General features: G+C 40.8%; 1 protein-coding gene across 3 annotated transcripts in view; it reads right to left on the reverse strand.

Annotated features, from left to right (window-relative positions):
• Positions 1-2,014: 2,014 nt before the first annotated feature.
• zmiz2 (zinc finger, MIZ-type containing 2) overlaps positions 2,015-20,293 on the reverse strand; it is a 64,619-nt gene continuing 46,340 nt past the window's right edge. For all 3 annotated transcript variants that reach the window (XM_047371890.1, XM_047371891.1, XM_047371888.1), the window contains 11 exons: positions 19,992-20,133; positions 18,033-18,111; positions 15,480-15,611; positions 15,246-15,351; positions 9,205-9,362; positions 9,055-9,122; positions 8,894-8,962; positions 8,102-8,343; positions 7,671-7,792; positions 6,885-7,085; positions 2,015-3,275 (listed from right to left, as the gene is read on the reverse strand). In XM_047371890.1, the coding sequence (XP_047227846.1) occupies positions 3,168-3,275; positions 6,885-7,085; positions 7,671-7,792; positions 8,102-8,343; positions 8,894-8,962; positions 9,055-9,122; positions 9,205-9,362; positions 15,246-15,351; positions 15,480-15,611; positions 18,033-18,111; positions 19,992-20,133 (1,427 nt within the window). In that variant the 3' untranslated portion in view covers positions 2,015-3,167. The remainder of the gene's footprint in view (positions 3,276-6,884; positions 7,086-7,670; positions 7,793-8,101; positions 8,344-8,893; positions 8,963-9,054; positions 9,123-9,204; positions 9,363-15,245; positions 15,352-15,479; positions 15,612-18,032; positions 18,112-19,991; positions 20,134-20,293) is intronic.

Here is a 20,293-nt window from a genome sequence, read left to right on the forward strand (position 1 = left end):
ACAATGTTTATATGAAGTGCACACATATTAACACTGCAAGGTCAATTCAGTTCTATGTTGTATTAATACTCTTTTCTTTGTTTGAGTTTACCTGGGTGTTTGGCTTCCCCTTCCTGATGGGCAAAAGGCGTGGCCAAGGGCTTAGATTCCTGAAATACTGCTGATGGCCTCATTGGACTGAAGCAAACGCTTCATGCCAAGCGGGGAGAACCTTAGGGGGTGTTTTGGATTTATTTCCTGTTGTTATTCAGGTCCCTGGAGGTCAAACCAGATGAAAGCCCCTGTGAGTTAAATGCAAGGCTGAAAGAACTTTATGGAAAATGGATGCAGCCAAGGGCTGAAACCATTCATGACATTGGTACTACTATAATTTTGGAACAGTTCCTGAGAATGTTGTCCCCTGAGCTGCAGGTTTGGATCAGGGAGGACAATCCTGGTTCAGTAATGAAAGCAGCTGAGCTAGCAGATCTCTTTGTTGCTGCCAGAAAGAAGGGACAAGCCTGGAGCCATAACGCATGGAAAACATCCCAGGATGTCCGGAGGATTCCTCAGCAGCACCATCTGGAGTCAGCAAATGGAGAAGGAGGCATTAGCAATCAAGTGGGCTGTGGACTCCTTCCGGTACTACCTGTTAGGAAGAGACTTCACCTTGGAGACGGATCATCAGGCGCTCCAGTGGCTTAAGAAGATGAAGGACACAAATGGACAAATTACCCGTTGGTACCTGGCCTTACAACCGTTTCAGTTTACGGTGCACCATAAACCAGGCAAGGAGAACCTCGTTGCTGATTATCTCTCTCGCGGAATCAGCGAGAGTCCTGAAGAGGGTGGTTGTGTGATGGCAAGCCACACAGGGTAAGAGCCACACCCTACTATAATCTGGTTTTCCTTTAATTTACTTTGTAGTCATTATTTTAAATATTCCTTAATTATATAGTTTTTGTTTATTCCTCTATTACCTTACAATGTTTATATGAAGTGCACACATATTAACACTGCAAGGTCAATTCAGTTCTATGTTGTATTAATACTCTTTTCTTTGTTTGAGTTTACCTGGGTGTTTGGTGTTTGGCTTCCCCTTCCTGATGGGCAAAAGGCATGGCCAAGGGCTGAGATTCCTGAAATACTGCTGATGGCCTCATTGGACTGAACCAAACACTTCATGCCAAGTGGGGGGAACCTTAGGGGGTGTTTTGGATTTATTTCCTGTTATGTGGCAGCCATTTTGTCTTCCCCTATTGTGTGTGTGTGGTTTAACTAAACCTGTATTTAAGGGCCCTTATGTGTTAGTTCAGGAGGTCGGTTTTGGTTCGTATCTGTCGGAGTCTTGTCAGTGATGATTTTCAGTCTATTATCTCGAGTTGACCTCTTTTATTGGCATGCCTGTATAACTGCCCATTTTGTTAACCATTTTTTTCCATGTTTTTTGGGTAAATAAAACCCACTTTTTGAATTCAACACCTGTGTCCTCTACTCTGTACTGCTTGGTTCCTGACAGTAGCGTGGGAACACAAATATACTTTTTGCAAAAGACTGTAAATAAAAATGGATGAAGTCAGTTTGAGGATTCTTGAGGTAAAGTATTTCCTTAGCAAGAAAATATTCAGTTAAATTCAAAATCACTCAGTGAAGAGCGGCCCACACGTCATCAGAAGGGTTGAGTCTACCTAAAATCTATTTCATGAAAATATATCCTTTAGCATTACACAAGATAGATTGACCTAATTTATATTTCACTGGAGCCTACTTGCCAAAAGTGGCACTGCACTTTAAGGCACTTTCTCATCGCTTTTGCACCCAGTGACTTCATCTGAATCTGATATACAGTCTGTTTTTGGAGTAATACCTCATCCTGCTAAAATGTATAATTTGTGGAAATCATTAAAATATCAATTTAGTGCCATTTAGACTAAAAATAAAGAGAAATTAGTTCCCAGTCCTACATCAATATGATCCCAACTCTCTTCCTGGTATTCTGGGAAATGAAGGAATCATTTAAGGACTGACAAATGGATGATGTTGGTTTTGATTTTTATATCTTTGATGCAATAAAAATACCATGAAATGCCATAGAAAACTAAAGATCTTCACACATAAAAACGATCTATAAGGCAGGTTTTTATTCCCCTATTTGCCATTGAAGATGAATGTTGATACCTTTAAAAAGTCTAATGTTTGGCTGTGAGAGGAATAAAAGCCAACCAATAGCCGATTGCGGCTAATGAAAGCATTGTCTGGTTCATCACCCCTTTATGTCCAGCTCTGCACACCACCAAGGCTCACACAAAGGTGATTGTACAGGCAGCATGTGGACTAAACAGGAGTGGTAACGGTAGACAACTCGCTATATTATTCTGTGCACAAAGAACTAAACTATTTATTGTGTTTTTGTTTAAAATAAAACCAAATAAATCATGTTGTGCATGTTTGTGTAAATACCATACTGTGGTATTTTTACTTAAAATCTCATACTGTTAATAAGCCAATAAGGTGCATGATTTGAAAAAACATAAGGAGCTTATATTTAATCGTTGACTTCATCATGTCAGCCGAAGAGCATCGCAGAGATTTCTGGACCACAGAAATGCATCTTCGAACAAATCAAATAAATGTGTTATATATTGTTTCAATATTACTTGTTGCTGTATGTGTGAGGACCTTTAATCTTCAAATATAAAAACATTTTCTGTTAGGAAACATGTTCCAGAAAACAATCCCAGCAGTCAGTTTCCCTCATCACACTGTTTCAGTATAAAAACACAGATATTTAGTCATTTGGTTCACTGATGTCTTAGAGTTGCAGTGACACACCTACAGATGGGAACCTGCTGCTTTTCACAAAACATGTTAAATGTATATCGTAACATGAAGCAGCTACAGCAGAGCTAATGTATGCATCCTTCAGCTTCAACCATCGCTCTCATATCCCCCCCCCCCTCCAGTCTGAGGCTTGTGTTTATACTGCTGGCCTGCAGAGTCAGGCTCTTTTTTCTTCACTCACCATGTTCCTTCATGCACCTCTACACTGCACTGAAAGGATTTCAGAGTACAGTAGGACACTTAAAGACAAAAGACAAACAAAAACACTGGTATGCACACGCACACTAAAGTGGGTGCAAACAGGGGCTGGCCACCCTCTTCAGCTGATGTGTCCTGCTGAATCCACGTCAGTTGTTTTCAAAAAGCGCCAGCAGGTCATCGCTGCTGTTGTTTGGGAGGTCAGGTGGTCCCAGGTAAGACAGCAGCTCATCAGGGTTAGTCAGCTCAGGAAGAAGCTGGATGACAAAAAGAAACAGTCTGAGATACTGCAGGTCATGTCTTTCATGGCTTTGCTGCTTCAAATAATAAAAAATACATACTTGATATGGCATGCTGCTTTTATGCATGAAGAAAACAATCACTGAGGCTCCATCCACAAACATCTACATAACTACTGCACCTAAATCGTTCAAATACTTCAAGAACAGATAAGCAGACATACACTATATTGCCAAAAGTATGTATTGTTTGTCTGCTTTTACATGTAAATGAACTTTGATGGCATCCTATCCCTAATCTATCAAAGGTCCAATTTCTTGATGGACCCAATGCTGCCAGCAACATCAACTTTAACTATTCTGTAAACATCTCCCACAAGGTTTAGGAGTGTGTTCATAGTTACACATGAAAGCCAGAATTGCAGCCTTCGCTCTAATTCATCTCAAATATGTTCAAGAAGGTTGAGGTCAGGACTCTGTGCATGTCAGTCAAGTTTCTCAACACCAAACTTTATACACCTGCAGCCATGGAAGTGATTGGAACACCAGGATTCATTGATTTGGTGGTGTTTAATTTTTCTGGTTCTCCATCAAGCTTCCTACATTTGGACCTGTGTTCAGATTAGAGACACCACTCAACACTTTTCATATTGACGGCTGTGCAAGAACTACTTACAGCTGCATCGATCCTCCCTGTGATGAGAGTACAAACTGATTCCATCAAAAGTTCTTTTTTTTTTTCACAGGTGCCTTTCAGCAAGTATAAATATCCTATAAAACTACTTTATTTCAGTCATTATAATCATAAAGAAGCAATTAAATGACTGAATTAAAAGACCTTTTATATCGATATAATAATATAGCTCACTCCAAACCATCTCGATTGGGTTCAGGTCCGGTGACTGTGGAGGCCAGGTCATCTGGCGCAGCACCCATCACTCTCCTTCTTGGTCAAATAGCCCATACACAGCCTGGAGGTGTGTTTGGGGTCATTGTCCTGTTGAAAAATAAATGATGGTCCAACTAAACGCAAACCGGATGGAATAGCATGCCGCTACAAGATGCTGTGGTAGCCATGCTGGTTCAGTATGCCTTCAATTTTGAACAAATCCCCAACAGTGTCACCAGCAAAGCACCCCCACACCATCACACCTCCTCCTCCATGCTTCACGGTGGGAACCAGACATGTAGAGTCCATCCGTTCACCTCTTCTGCGCCGCACAAAGACACGGTGGTTGGAACCAAAGATCTCAAACTTGGACTCATCAGACCAAAGCACAGATTTCCACTGGTCTAATGTCCATTCCTTGTGTTCTTTAGCCCAAACAAGTCTCTTCTGCTTGTTGCCTGTCCTCAGCAGTGGTTTCCTAGCAGCTATTTTACCATCAAGGCCTGATTCACACAGTCTCCTCCTAACAGTTGTTCTAGAGATGTTTCTGCTGCTAGAACTCTGTGTGGCATTGACCTGTTCTCTAATCTGAGCTGTTGTTAACCTGCGATTTCTGAGGCTGGTGACTCGGATGAACTTATCGTCCGCAGCAGAGGTGACTCTCGGTCTTCCTTTCCTGGGGCGGTCCTCATGTGAGCCAGTTTCTTTGTAGCGCTTGATGGTTTTTGCGACTGCACTTGGGGACACTTTCAAAGTTTTCCCAATTGTTCGGACTGACTGAACTTAAAGTAATGATGGCCACTTGTTTTTCTTTACTTAGCTGCATTTTTCTTGCCAGAATACAAATTCTAACAGTCTATTCAGTAGGACTATCAGCTGTGTACTGTATCCACCTCCTGCACAACACAACCCCATTTATAAGGCTTGAAATCCCACTTATTAAACCTGACAGGGCACACCTGTGAAGTGAAAACCATTTCAGGTGACTACCTCTTGAAGCTCATCAACAGAATGCCAAGAGTGTGAGGAGCAGTAATCAAAGCAAAAGGTGGCTACTTTGAAGAACCTAGAATATAAGACATATTTTCAGCTGTTTCACACTTTTCTGTTCCGTATATAATTCATAGTTTTGATGCCTTGAGTGTGAAGCTACAATATTCATAGTCATGAAAATAAAGACAACTCTTTGAATGAGAAGGTGTGTCCAAACCTTTGGTCTGTACTGTAACTAAATGACAGTAAGAGATATGATGTAAAAATGTACAGCCTATAGAGATAACAAAAATCTTAAGACTTTTTATGACTCTTCAAGACCAGGGAGAAACATATATACAATCTCTTTTGAAAAAGTCCAAAAACATTGCGACTCTTGTAGAAGACACATGTTTCAACAGTCAGATTGTTAATCCATACACACACATTATACAAAGTGTTTCTGTTGTGATATCAAAATTGCCGCAGTATTTCATTTGGAAGTGAAATCTGTCCCACAAAAAGCTATCCAGCTGCTGCCAGCATGTGATTTTATATGGAGAATGTAATCTGCTGCAACAAGACCCTGATGATGGTGAGTGCTTTGAGCTCGACACCCTTTTAAATCCTGCCATAGCACAAATAGCCCTTGTAAGAGTTTTTAATGACATTTGTTTAACCGACTGACTTGTGGGGTCTCTCAGGGATCCATCTTGGTTACACTTCTTTTTAATCTGTACTTGCTGTCCTTGGGTTCTATTTTTAGGAAGCATAACAGCTGAGTCACTCAAGGTCCCTTTTTAACTGTCTAAATGACATAAAAACGTGGTTAAATTAAAGGATTAAAGATTTTGGAGACAGACTCAGTCTCTGCCCCTTGGTACCTTACAGTCACTTTGTTGTTAGGGACCTTGGTTTTATTGTTGATAGTGCTTTTAAACTAGACAAACAGAACTCTGCAGTTGTCAAAAATTAAGGTTTTTCCAATACTGTCTAAATGCCAAAGGTTTAGCCAGATAGAAATGGTTGTTTCCAAATATGTATGGAGAAACATATTTGCTATCATGAAATACTAATAGTCTAATAATCATGAAATACTCAAATAAATTTTTGTCACTCACTTCAGAAAGTGAAACTCATATTATAGATTCCTTACATATCTCCTCTCCTGTGGAACCAGCTCCCAGTTTTAGTCCGTGAGGCAGACACCCTGTCTACTTTTAAGGCTAGGCTTAAAACGTTCCTTTTTGATAAAGCTGATAGTGGCTTAGGTTATCCTGAGCTATCTTCCTTATTTTTTACCTTCGTCTTCTTCCATGTTGGTTGGAGTAAGGGGGAGTCAGGTTCAGCCTAAACCGGCTCAGTTATGGTTGAGGTGCAAACACACCCTCCATTTCTGCTACCTGTATGACCCCCTCTCTTTTCCAATGGTTATGGTCAATCTGACAGAGAGAGGTATCCCAATCGTTGTGGTTTTTAGTATAACAATGGCTATCAGTGGGCTCTAGATGGGCAAACTGTCTACTTTTAAGGCTAGGCTCAAAACTTTCCTGTTTGATAAAGCTTATAGTTAGAGCTGAGCTATCTCTGTAGTTATGCTGCTATAGGCTGACTACTGCTTATGAGTTTTGTTTTCTTCCTGTATGAAACTTCCAAGCTGCTCAGAAATAGCCGTCTACTTTCCAGATTGATGAGCAGCAAGAGTAATAAAGCTACATCTTAGAATTGGAAATAAAGTTACTTCACATGGTCTGCTTTTTACTCACATCTAGAGCATGGTCGGCCCCCTCCCCTCCAGAACCCCCCAGACCGAAGGAGCCTTCACCCTGCAGCCGTGGGTTCTGTGTAGCTGAGCTCCTCTGTGCTAGTGGGCTGCCGGCCTCGCCAAGACTCTGGTTGTTATGGACTCCGGATACGTGCTGCTGGAGGATGCTGTGCGAGTGTTCGATTCCACCAGTGTGGGCAACCTGAAAGCAATGATGAAACAAATCCAGGTTTTTGAAGTGGATTGTCATAAGACCACCATGAACTCGCACCAAACAACACCCTGCCTGATTCAGAGAAATCCACTCTTTAGTTTTCGATCTGTGTCAAATGTCAGATGATGGGCTGGACAGAATCTGTGAGATGTTGAAAGCTTGGGATTTTGTTTTATAATCTAACCCTTCCTAAAATCTTTTCACAGCTGTATCCCTGACCTGTCAGCTGTGTGTTTTGGTCTTCATGATGCTGATTGTTTATTAACGTTATCCAACAAATCTCTGAGGCCTTCACAGGACAGTTTAATTCATAGCTATACATATTCATGCCACACTTTTCAGATTTTTGTCTGTAAAAAAAGGCTATTAACTGTTATCATTTTTATTCCGATTATGCATTAATTTGTGTAGGTCTATCACAAAAAATCCCAACAAAATAAATGTGATTCTGACATGAGAAAAAATGGGAAATGTTCAAAGTGTATGAATACTTTTGCAATAAACTGTATGATACACATGCTTGCTCCTACATTTATGTATTTTATATTTGAGAGAGCTTTAAATATGCCAAACCGGCTCAGACTGGTAGGGCAGGGGCGGTGGTGGTCCAGAGGAGGTGTACTCTCCGAGCGTTGGGGTCCCAGGAGTGTTGGGGAAGTCTGGAAATCCTGTTTGGCCCGAGAATCCCTGGCTTCCTACAGGAGCAAAACAAAGCAAACATGACTTCCTCTCAGCGTGTAGCATGTGAACAGGTAAGCAGACATTTTTGCTTTCACTTGTGTGTCAGCAGCCAGGGACAAAAATCCTTCCAACTGATATTAAAGAGGCCATCTTTGTTCTGCTGGAATTCTGATTAAATGAGTTACTCAACACTGATGTGCATGTACGGGTGTAACTGTGATGGGACCTGCCTGTGGACTGTCTTGTGTTTATCATATTGTGAAGTACCATCACTGTGATGTCTCCTAATTGACTCGTGTCTCCAAATGGAGCCAATGAGCTACCTGGCCGGCTGTAGTCAGGGGTGTTCCTTCCCCCCGCGCTCAGACTCTGGTATGGGGACGATGCGGGTCCCAGAGCTGCGATCATTTCCATCACATTCGGCAGGACCATGTGACTCGGACTGACCGTGCGGCAGCGTTTCAGGACCGGACCATCGGGCTCCTCCTTTATGTGGATGTCAGGTTTGATCGGCACTGGCCTCCAGCCACACACTGGGTCGATGGTGATCTCCTCGTAATCAGAACTGAGGAGGGGGAAACAGAACAGCAACATTAGATTATGAAGCTCTCATTGAGGAGGTTTATGGTTAATTCAAAACATAAACTCAAGACCTCGACACTGTTTACTTACTGTCTTTAAGTTCAGTTTAATAGTTGATTTATTTATAGAATCATCACAGGCAAGTGCTTTAATTCTAGTTTCAGTACTTTGGTGACCTATAGACTTTTAATTTGAAAAGCCCCCAAAGGATTTTCTCTCAGGAATGATCTGCACCTAGCTCTATCTATCCCCCATCAACCCCTGATCAGCTTTCCTGTTCATTCTGAGGAAAAGCATCCCCACAGCTTCATGCTTCCACCACCGTGTTTCATGGTGGCGATGATGTTCTCAGTATGATGTGCAGTGTTTTTCACCCCATGAGGGTTTAAACGTTTCACTTTGCTCTGAAACAAGTGTTTACAACTATGTGTTATTTTGTGTTGGTCACTCTGTTGAAAAAAAATAATATACATTGTGTTGTGGCTGTAATGTGGACTGTATACCCAGCTCCAATCATGCTGACTAGTGCTTACTTCTGTATGTAGACAAGAATCCCGAGCATGTACTGGTCAACCTCCAGGCCTTCTAGCAAAGCTGTTTTACTGCAAACAAGAGGAGCAAGCAGTTGGTCGGGTTTCATATTCATAAAAGTGAATTTGATAAAGAAAAGTTGCATTTGTGTCGCTTTACATACTTGCACACAGGACACCTCCATGTCCCTCTTTCGCAGTTCAGTTGCAAGTAAGACTCCAGGTCAAAACACTTAAAGAAAAAAGACAGCTCCATGTTAGAAGGGATTTGGACCAGTCAAGGTGTGTGATGCAGAGTTCAGGTGTGACCTCACCTGTATGTGCCTGCAGTCGTGGCCTCTGGCTGGCAGCTGGATTCGTCTGAACGTGATTGGGCATTTGAGGGAAACTTTGATTGCCGTCTGCTCCACTCCGTCCTCTCCATTTAGACCAGGGGTCCCAGGGATGGTGCCGCTGCTGAAGTTTCGCTTTACTGGAACAAAAACACAGCAGCAGGGATATGTGGTTTCCTCATTGCTCATGAAACAATCAAGCTTTTTAATAGCTCCAGTGACAACACAGCATCAGATAAAAACAGAGATGCACCGAGAAACCGGCTGGTGACCGGAATCGGCTGATTTATAGCTTCATCAACCTTGACCACTGTCGGATGGAAAATCAAAAATATGACCGTCTTTCCAACCAGTCAACACACCATTCCTAAGTGATATAGGGATACAGACTGGGTGCATGTGGCTATAGTGTAAAGAGCTTTGAGTGGTTTGTACAACTAAAAAAGTGCTGCTGTACATAAATCCAGTACACCAACCATTTACCATTATCGGTCAGCCCTCCTACTATTGGTGGAAAGATGAGCTTGTTGAAAATGAAAAGAAATCCTCAAAGTGATGGAAGTTAACAACTAGTCAGACGTACACCGTCTGACTTTAGAATTTTAAAACTAAAACTGAAAATGTTAACATCAGTTGGATATAACACTGTATTAGTGGTTATTAATGGTCTATAATTAAATAGCAGACTGTTGTTACATTTGTTGCTCTGTGTTCAGCCAATTAACATCCGTGTTTCTATGTGGAGCTACCTCGCCTGATGATAGAAATGACATTTTAGGAATGCTAGCAGTGCTAATCGCTAATATCAGATGATAAACTCAATAATTAATTTTTCTTTGCCTTCAAATACAAGTAAAATCCAGTTTTACAGTGACTGCTTTCTTCCACATATTCAACCTGTGTGGAAGAGCAGTCCTCTTGCAATCGGAAAGTTCTGGGTTCAATTCCAGCTTCCTCCTCTGCCACTGGTTGTGCCTTTAGGTAACTGACTTACCCCAGGTTGCCTACCAATCTGTGTTTTCTGTCTAGTAGTATCCTGTCACCACAGTTAGGTGAGGCAGATGGTACCAGATACTTTTGAGAGATGAGCAAAGACAGCAAATCTTGTTCCCATTTTCAGACCTCCTCAACAACATCAGGTGGATTCTCTGGCTTGCCACCAGAGACTGAACATAACTCACTGGGACTATCGAAAATCCCAACAGAAAACAGTAAACAGATGTTCCTCTGGTGGTGTCCTCATTGTCCCACACTGCTCCATTTCTCTGCTCACTGCAGCTAAAGGTAAAAGCAGGTCTCGTCTTTGCAAAATAGCTCAAGATCAGTCAGACTGGATGAAGAAACTTTACAGATTTAACGTTGGATTTAGGTCTGGACTTTGCTTGTAATATTTTTATTGAGAATACAGTCATTACTTTTAACAGTCCCCAGTTGCTTCGCTTTTTTTACATAAACAACACATAATTACAACCTAACAAGCGTACAGTAACAAAACAAAACCAAATAACAGAAAATAAGTAGTCCCACCCACCCCACCCTTGAACCCATGGGGCTATCTGTTGATTAAATCAACTTCAGTTGACCCATATTTGGAAAATATGGGTCAACATATTTGGAAAAGTTGTCTAAACTCTTGTAGCTTCTGATTAAGGCTGTAACAAATTCTTTCCAGGTGTAAAGTCTCTGTCATTATTAATATTCAGACTTTTATAGATGGACTCTCCTTCCCTTTCCATAAAAGAAGAGTGAGCTTCTTTGCAGACATCAACACATAAGACGGGCTTGTGAGCTATTAAGCCTTGTCGATTGTTCTGAAAGTCTGATAACAATCCAAACTGGGTCAGGCTGAAGTCTCATCCCAAAAAGGTGTGAAAAAAAGAAAATACTGAAGTCCAAAACTCTTCAGTTTGTTACAGGTTACAAAACTATGAAGTAAACTTGTCTCATTACACCTATTTATCACAGATTGGTAAAACCCCCAGGGAATATTTTATGCAGCTGTGCTTTTGAAAAGTGCAGCCTATGCAGTATTTTAAACTGAATTGAAACAGTGATGTGCGTTTAAAGAACACAAATTGACATACCTCAAACCTTTGGTCCAAACATCATTATGAATTTCTACCCCAAGTTCTTTTTCCATGCAGACTTTACTTTAGACATGTCAATTTGTGAAATAGTTAACAATGTTTCATATATGAATGAAATAGAATTTCTCCCAGTCACACAGACCGCTAAACATTGATCTAACTTGCCTGGCATTGTAGTTTCAAAAGCTTGAATGTGGGATCTTACCTAATTCCTTATTTGCAGATTAAAAAAAAAATCCCTAGTCTGCAAACTGTATTTCTCTTTAAGCTGCTAAAACGAAGAAAAATGCCTTGCATATACAAATCATCAACATTTTGTAACCCCATCGGTCAAATGCGCCATCGATGACTGAGGGAGTAAATGATGGGTTAGCCGCTATAGGAGATGCAAATAACAAAGCTCTTAATTTAAATACCTTCCTAATCTGCCTCCAAATTCGAATAGTGTTGTGAATTATTGGATTATGATTTTAATATTTCTGTTTAAGCACAATAAGACTCATTGCAACTGCCCCAAGGGCATAAGGTGCACAGTCTTCTCATTCCAAATCCAGCCAGCTCTCCACTATGCCAGAGTCATACCACTATTGAGCTCTATAGGGGTTGGACAATGAAACTGAAACACCTGGTTTTAGATCACAATAATTTATTAGTATGGTGTAGGGCCTCCTTTTGCGGCCAATACAGCGTCAATTCGTCTTGGGAATGACATATACAAGTCCTGCACAGTGGTCAGAGGGATTTTAAGCCATTCTTCTTGCAGGATAGTGGCCAGGTCACTACGTGATACTGGTGGAGGAAAACGTTTCCTGACTTGCTCCTCCAAAACACCCCAAAGTGGCTCAATAATATTTAGATCTGGTGACTGTGCAGGCCATGGGAGATGTTCAACTTCAATTTCATGTTCATCAAACCAATCTTTCACCAGTCTTGCTGTGTGTATTGGTGCATTGTCATCCTGATACACGGCACCGCCTTTAGGATACAATGTTTGAACCATTGGATGCACATGGTCCTCAAGAATGGTTCGGTAGTCCTTGCAGTGACGCCGCCCATCTAGCACAAGTATTGGGCCAAGGGAATGCCATGATATGGCAGCCCAAACCATCACTGATCCACCCCCATGCTTCACTCTGGGCATGCAACAGTCTGGGTGGTACGCTTCTTTGGGGCTTCTCCACACCGTAACTCTCCCGGATGTGGGGAAAACAGTAAAGGTAGACTCATCAGAGAACAATACAGGTTTCACATTGTCCACAGTCCAAGATTTGCGCTCCTTGCACCATTGAAACAGACGGTTGGCATTGGCATGAGGGACCAAAGGTTTGGCTATAGCAGCCCGGCCGTGTATATTGACCCTGTGGAGCTCCCGACGGACAGTTCTGATGGAAACAGGAGAGTTGAGGCGCACATTTAATTCTGCCGTGATTTGGGCAGCCGTGGTTTTATGTTTTTTGGATACAATCCGGGTTAGCACCCGAACATCCCTTTCAGACAGCTTCCTCTTGCGTCCACAGTTAATCCTGTTGGATGTGGTTCGTCCTTCTTGGTGGTATGCTGACATTACCCTGGATACCGTGGCTCTTGATACATCACAAAGACTTGCTGTCTTGGTCACAGATGCGCCAGCAAGACGTGCACCAACAATTTGTCCTCTTTTGAACTCTGGTATGTCATCAAAAATGTTGTGTGCATTTCAATATTTTGAGCAAAACTGTGCTCTTACCCTGCTAATTGAACCTTCACACTCTGCTCTTACTGGTGCAATGTGCAATCAATGAAGACTGGCTACCAGGCTGGTCCAATTCAGCCATGAAACCTCCCACACTAAAATGACAGGTGTTTCAGTTTCATTATCCAACCCCTGTATATCGTATGAAAAAAGCAAAATAATAGTACTTAAACTCTGGTAAAGCCAGTCCGCCATAAAGTTTTGTTTCACAAAGGGGAATTTTTTTTATCCTATGAATTTTATAATTCCAAATGAACGGTAGAAATATTGAGTCTAATTTTCTAAAGAACGAAACATTGAGATATATGGGAATTTTTTGAAACAGGTACAAAAGCTGGGGAAGACTGATCATTTTTATAGCATTAATTCTATCAATTAATGATAATGAAAGTGACTTCCAAAATTCAATCTTCTTTTTAAACCCCTCTAACATCTTTGTAAAATTAGCTTCATACAAAAACTTATGACATTTTGTAATCTCAATTCCCAAATATGTAAATTTTTCAGAGGCTATTTTTAAAGGGCAACTGGTTAAGAGAATCAGGCTCATTGCACTTAATTGGATAAGTTCACTTTTTCCCCAGTTTATCCTGTATCCTGAAAAACAACTAAAAAGCTCAATTATTTCCAACACCTTAGGAATAGACTCTTGCGGTTGGGTTATATACATCAAAATATCGTCAGCGTACAATGACATTTTATTTTAAGTATATTTTGTATTGTAGCCCTAATCGTTTCAGCCAATGGTTCTAATGACAGACTAAAAAGTAGAGGGCTCAGGAGCACCCTGCGGTGTGCCACGAGATAAATTAAAAGGTTCAGAAAGTCCTATTAGTAAGAATCTTGGCACATGGGTTACTGTACAGCAGCTGCATTCATGCAATAAATTTTAAGCCAATACCAAATTTTTCAAGAACTGCATACAAGTAAGGACACGCCACACAATCAAAAGCCTTTCGGCATCTAGGCTCAGTCTAAATCAATCCTCAACTGGGGCTCTACTGGAGTACATAATATTATAAAGGCTTCTAAATTTATGGGATGAGTGTCGTGTTGGGATAATTCCCGTCTGATCCGAGTGAATGAATTTAACCATCTGAGTACTTAAGTCTATTAGCTAAGATTTTGGCTAATATTGTTTCATCCAAATTCAACAACAAAACCGGTCTATAAGAACCAACCTGTTGTAAAGCTTTTCCTTTCTCAGGGATAAGGGTCACTAAAAGTACTTCACTTCACAAAGTATGGGGCAATTTACTTTCTTCTTAGGCATTATTGAACATTTTTAAATTTAGGTCTGGACTTTGACTGGGCTCAATGTTTGAGCTCATATTTCAAGTGTTAAGCACACAGTATACACTCTGCATTTCAATAATATAGCCGCCCAGTTGGATAGACTAACTGCCATTAATGTAGACAACTGGAAAAGCTCACATATAGAGGCGAGGACATAGTCTGATGGTAAAGAAAGAAGTTTCAGGAAAATCTGGCTATAATCTAACTCATTCCACTGTAGCTCTGGCTGTTTGTTTAGGGTGTACCTAGAAGATGCACCTCCACCTCAGACCCAGGTCTTTTGCAGCCTTTAACATGTTTTCTTCAAGGATGTCCCATATTTATCTCTATCCATCTTTCTATCAACTTTGACCATCTTGCCTGTCAATGCTGGAGAATAGCATCCCCATAGCATGATGCTGCCACCCCTATGCTGAGGGTGGTGTGTCCCCTACATGCCTTGTTGCAAACTGCAAACAGGATCTCCTGTGGCCTTTTTTCCACAAAGGCTTTCTTTCTTCCTTCTTCCACTCAATAAAAAGTCAGATTTGTTGATTCCATGACTAATAGTTGTTCTGTCAACAGACTCTTATCTAAGCTGTTGATCTCTGCAGCTCCTCCAGAGCTAAGATAAGCATCTTGAGTACTGTGCTGATTAATGCTCTCCTTACCTGACCCGCATGTCTTAGTATGCCGGTCCAACATACCAAGACATGCCATTCTTTCCATTATCAGGTGATGGATTGAACAAAGTTCTGAGAGATCTTTTAAAATCTTATTTAGACTTCTCCGCAACTTTCTCCCTGACCCGTCCTTGTATTTATACTGAAATTAAATTACACAAAAGTGAACTCAAACGCTTGAAACTTCATCTTATGTGTCTTTTGAGTCCGTGTTTATTGTCTTCCTAAATAAGGAAGTTAACTCACTCTTGGTGATGCAGTGCTCGGCCGGCAGCAGCCTCTTCTTCATCAGGCCCTGCAGGACAGACCTGACAGAGGGTCGGTGCACTAACTGCAGCACAAACAAGTGGGACTGGGGACAAAGAGACAGGAAGGGACAAGGTCAACATGGGATTCTGCACATTTGCTGTGTTCCATGATGAATATAACAGTGTCACTGCGGCGACTGGATCAGTGAATCATCATGTCTATCGAACTTACACAGCAGCATGCCGTCACAGTGATCTGCACAGTGTTGCGTCCTGGTTGACATACTTGCTTTAGGTACAGGGGTTTGTGGGAGGTTTTGTTGTCACCTCTCTCAATGGAAAGAGGAGTTGCATTAACGCTGACCTGAGACACAAAATGAAGAAAAAAAGATGAACAAAAATTTACATTCTTGAAACTGCTGAATTTGTAAAACCACTCCGTGTCCATGGTTGCATACTAAGCTTGCTAAGGGCTCAACATGCCCCAGTCTCCAAGAGCAATATCGCTCCTTTGTTGGACTCAACTTTCACAAGTTCAGCTCCTTGGATTTAGATTTCTCAGATTGATCCAATGACAAAACTTAAAAAATACATCAATAACTCTGTGTTTCTAGATAATACATTTTTGAAACAAACAGAGTTTTTTGGAGTCTGACCTGCTGAAATGTGCAGAACATGTAGAAATGAGTGATGTAAGGAAAGCAAAACTGGAGACCCATTGGTACTAAAGGCTGAATAATTTTTAGAGGTGAACAGATGTGTTACCTTAAATATATGTAATCTCAAGTTGATGTTTGTCACTTTATGTAGATAATCCTTACAAATGCACTGTACACATATTGATACCATTAAAGTGATGCACCAAGAAATCAACTGGTGACCTGAACTGGGTCATTTTTAGCTTAACCAGCAGGTAGGAAAACTGAATAATTGGTGTTCAGCAAAATATCCAAGCACTACTGGTTGTTTCAACTCCTCATCAGGGTGGAAGTGGTTATAGAATAAAAAACACCTCAAGTTACCAGTTTTCAGTATCAAAAGGACAAAAACTGTGAAAAGCTTTATCAAAGAAAAGTGTATTTTCTTCTAAGGCCTGTAGCTTGTTCTTAGAGGCTGCTACAGCAGGGGTTTTACATTCACTGGTGAATACATGCAGACACTGATGTTCATTATTAATAATGCTAACCAAAGCATTTAACTGTGTTTTTTTTTAATTGTGACATGCTCTTTTCATGCTGCTGCTATGTTTAATCCTGGTACAACAGTTTCTCCTCACAATATACCAATGCAGTTATTAATGAAGTCTCACAGAAAGCTGATATTCAACAAAATAAGTATTTGTGACATTTTTCAAGGCAGCAAAGAAAATCACTGACAATAAAACCGTCACACTAATCTTGGATGACCTACATCTAGGTAAGTGATAACGACAACATTTACTCGTAGCAATCCCTGCGAGCAACTTGCAGCCGTCTGCTGCCGTTAGCTTTGATGTTTAAAGAATAAGATATGCATAAGATCGGCAAAGCATTGCTAATATTTATCTAGGTTTATGGTAATGAGCAAATCAGATTTTATCCTTTTAATTATCCATGTACAAATATTGATTGTTGCAGATTTAAAATGCGTATATTAAAAGATTAAAACAGCATTTTTCTGATGGTATCTATTTAAATTAGATTAAAGGGCTGAGTAGGCGGTTCACAAAAAAATATTCTCATTTACCAGTTAGTTCCTGGTGAGAGGTAATAAAAGCCAAAAGCTCATCATGAAGATAAATCCAAAGCTTCTGGTAGTTTTTCTTCTTGTGGTTCTCATAAAATCTTTAAATTTAATTTAAACTTCAGTGCCTTGCAAATCAATTCGTATTCCTTTAACCTTTCCACCTTTTTTTCCATTACAACCACAAACTATACAATACACGAGTATTGTATTGGAAATGAGTGAATAATCATGTCAAAGTAGGGTATTAGTATTTGCATGGTTCTGGTACATGTTGTTTTTCCTGTGAGTGTCTGTGTTTCCCTGTGATGGACTGGCAACCTGTCCAGGTTGTACCCCGCCTCTCACCCAATAGATGCTGGAAATAAGGATAAGCAGGTATAGACAATGGATGAATGGAAGTTAAGGGGTCTGGATGCTCCCCACACATTACAGATTTTTATTAACGATAAAAATAAAAAAACATGCATCCTCTCCTCTTGCATTTCACAATGACTTTTCACTACTTTGTGTTGAATTAGTTTATGGTTATAACAAGATAAAATATGAATAGGGCTGTTTTCCAAAATGCTTTTGTGTTCTCACAGTTTGACCAGCATAAGCTGTGACTGTAAACATGTCAGGCTCACTGTCGTTCTTATGTTGGCTGCCATAAAGAGCTGTGGCAGGGCTGCCCCAACATTTTCACCAACAACAATCAGCTACTAATTTAATTAGACAGTTAAAGTTCAAACACTTGCCTGGAGACAAACACACCTTCGCTTAGCTTACTACTCAATCAACTGGGTAGATGAATAATGATAATTCAATCAGAAAGAGGTAATTTAAAGACAGTCAGAAACACATAAATGTCATGAGGACTGTGTGAAGGTTTTGTTTTATTCTCAAAGTACACCAGACAGGTTGACTGATAGTTCTCTTCAAATATATTAAATCGATGCAAAAAGCTCTTAGGCAAGACACTCCCAACCTCTACATTAGTGAGACAGATTGAATCCCATGGACCTGAGACAAACCCACCTGAGAACTGCATCAAGTCAAAAAGGTTGAGGATGCTGCTTACCTGCACAGAGGCAGGCCAGTTAGTGTTCATCTGCCTGTCTTCATGGTGGTAACATTTGAACTGCAGCTCCAGATCTGGTCTGTGGGGGGAGACACAACACAGTTGTCAAACAGACCCTGGGTGGGGTTTTCTAACATGCTGGGTTTGGTTCCTTTTCTCTGGGGTTTGAAAGGTGCTCAAGAAAAGGAGCCACATGTCATCTGGTGCACTGGAAGCGGACAGATGTCATGTTGCTAATTCATTATACAGAGGTCAGACTGAAGAATAAGCAACAGACAGATTGGACCACCTAAAAGTGTCCATGTTTGGGAACCTGGTTCTTAATACCACAGCCTCCCAGTCAAACTACATATGTATTCAATCTATCTTAGAATTGCAGTGGCTCCCAGAACTGTTCTTTCTTCTGTTCAAATGTCTGATTCATGTGATGTAAGAAAATAATAAATAATTTCTAAACTATTCCATATATAATATGACATTTACAGTTTAACTGAAAAACAAACACATCTGTTCAAAGGAAAAACTTTTTTTTTTAAAGTGCCACAAGCTGGCACATCCTTCATTGGAACACTTTCTGATTCAATTTCAGCATTCAGTCTTCTGTGGTAGCAGTCTCTCAGCATCCCACATCCTAACCTGACAATATTTCCCCACTCCTTATTTTAAGAAGTTCTCTAAATCTCTCAGATTGTGAGAATATCTTTTATCCAGGTGACCTCATACATTCACTGCAGGAACCTTTTCAGCTACTGCTTCGCTTCCTATGACCACATGTCGATTCAGGCTAGGTTCTTTGACTCATCGCCTTTGTTAGGTCTGGTATCTCATCTTCGTCTTGACAACAGCCCATAGATTCTCTATGGGGTTCTGGTCAGAGGAGTTTGCTTGCCAATCAAGAACAGTAAACACCATGATCACTGAAGCAGCTTTTGTTACCTTTGGCAGTGTGGGGCAGTATAGTCCTGCTGGAAAATAAAATCAGCATTTCCATAAAGGTTGTCAGCAGAAGGAAGCATGAAGCGTTCTAAAATCTCTTCGTAGATAGCTGCATTGACTGTGGACATTAGAAAACCCAATGTACCAACACTAGCAGATGGCATAGAACCCCAAATCATCCCTGACTATGGAAACTTCAAACTGGACTTCAAGCAACATAAATCCTGTGCCTCTCCACTCTTCCTTCAGATTCTCGGACCTTGATTTCCAAATAAAATGCAAACTTTACTTTCATCTTTGGGCCACTGAGCAACAGTCCGGTTCTTTTTCACTTAGGCCCAGGTAAAACACTTCTGAAGTTTGTTACAAGTAGTACGACATTTAAATCCCTTCTGTGTGTAGGATGCACTGACTCCACCTTCAGTCCACTCCTTGTGAAGCTCCACGAAATTCTTGAATGGATTTTGCTTTCCCAGGCTTTGGTTATCCCTGTCGCTGGTGCACCACACTTTTTCCTTCCACTCAGTTTTCTATGAATATGCCTGAATACAAAACTCTGAACAATCAGCTTCTTCGACAATGACTTTTTGTGGCTTACCCTCCTTGTGCATGGTGTTAATGAGTATCTTCTGGACATCTTTCAAGTCAGCAGTCTCCTCCATGGTTGTGTAGCCTACTGACCCAGACTGAGAGACCATCTAGATGCTCAGGAAACACTAATGCAACTCATTTATTGGTGCTTTTTTCAGTTTATTTGTGTAGCATAATAGTCACATTATGAGGAAAAAGCTCTGAAATGATTTCTAATGTTTTGTTTTCACATCACAAAAACTTGGAGTTTGAGTAGTGACACACTGACTTCCCCTGTATATGACCTCTAATAACCACTGGGTGACATACTAGAGCAGCAGAGTCAAAGCAAACCCTGGCTCAGAAGCCTTCAATCATCTCAAGTCTCTCTCTTTCTGGCAGGTTTCTCACACTGGGGAACACATATGAACCATTTTATTTACGTCTTCTCACCTCATCACCAGCGTTTTGTAGACAGAATCTCGGAGCTGGAACGCATGGTTACTGACAGCAAGATTGTGCTCCAATCGGAATGGCTCCAACACGACACCGTCTCGGACCGGGAATGTCAGACGCAGGTCATCACTAGGATTACCTTGAGAGAGAACCGGTACTGAAATCAATAACTAAAACGCTAATTTTAGACAAATCTATATAAATGTGTGAAAAACACAGCAAAATCCTAACGGTTCTACATGTATAAATTGCAGAAAGATGCTGCTAATAAAACGCACCAACTAAGTGAACAGCAGCAA

This window comes from Girardinichthys multiradiatus, chromosome 8 (genome assembly GCF_021462225.1).
Source record: "Girardinichthys multiradiatus isolate DD_20200921_A chromosome 8, DD_fGirMul_XY1, whole genome shotgun sequence".
Lineage (NCBI taxonomy): Eukaryota > Metazoa > Chordata > Actinopteri > Cyprinodontiformes > Goodeidae > Girardinichthys > Girardinichthys multiradiatus.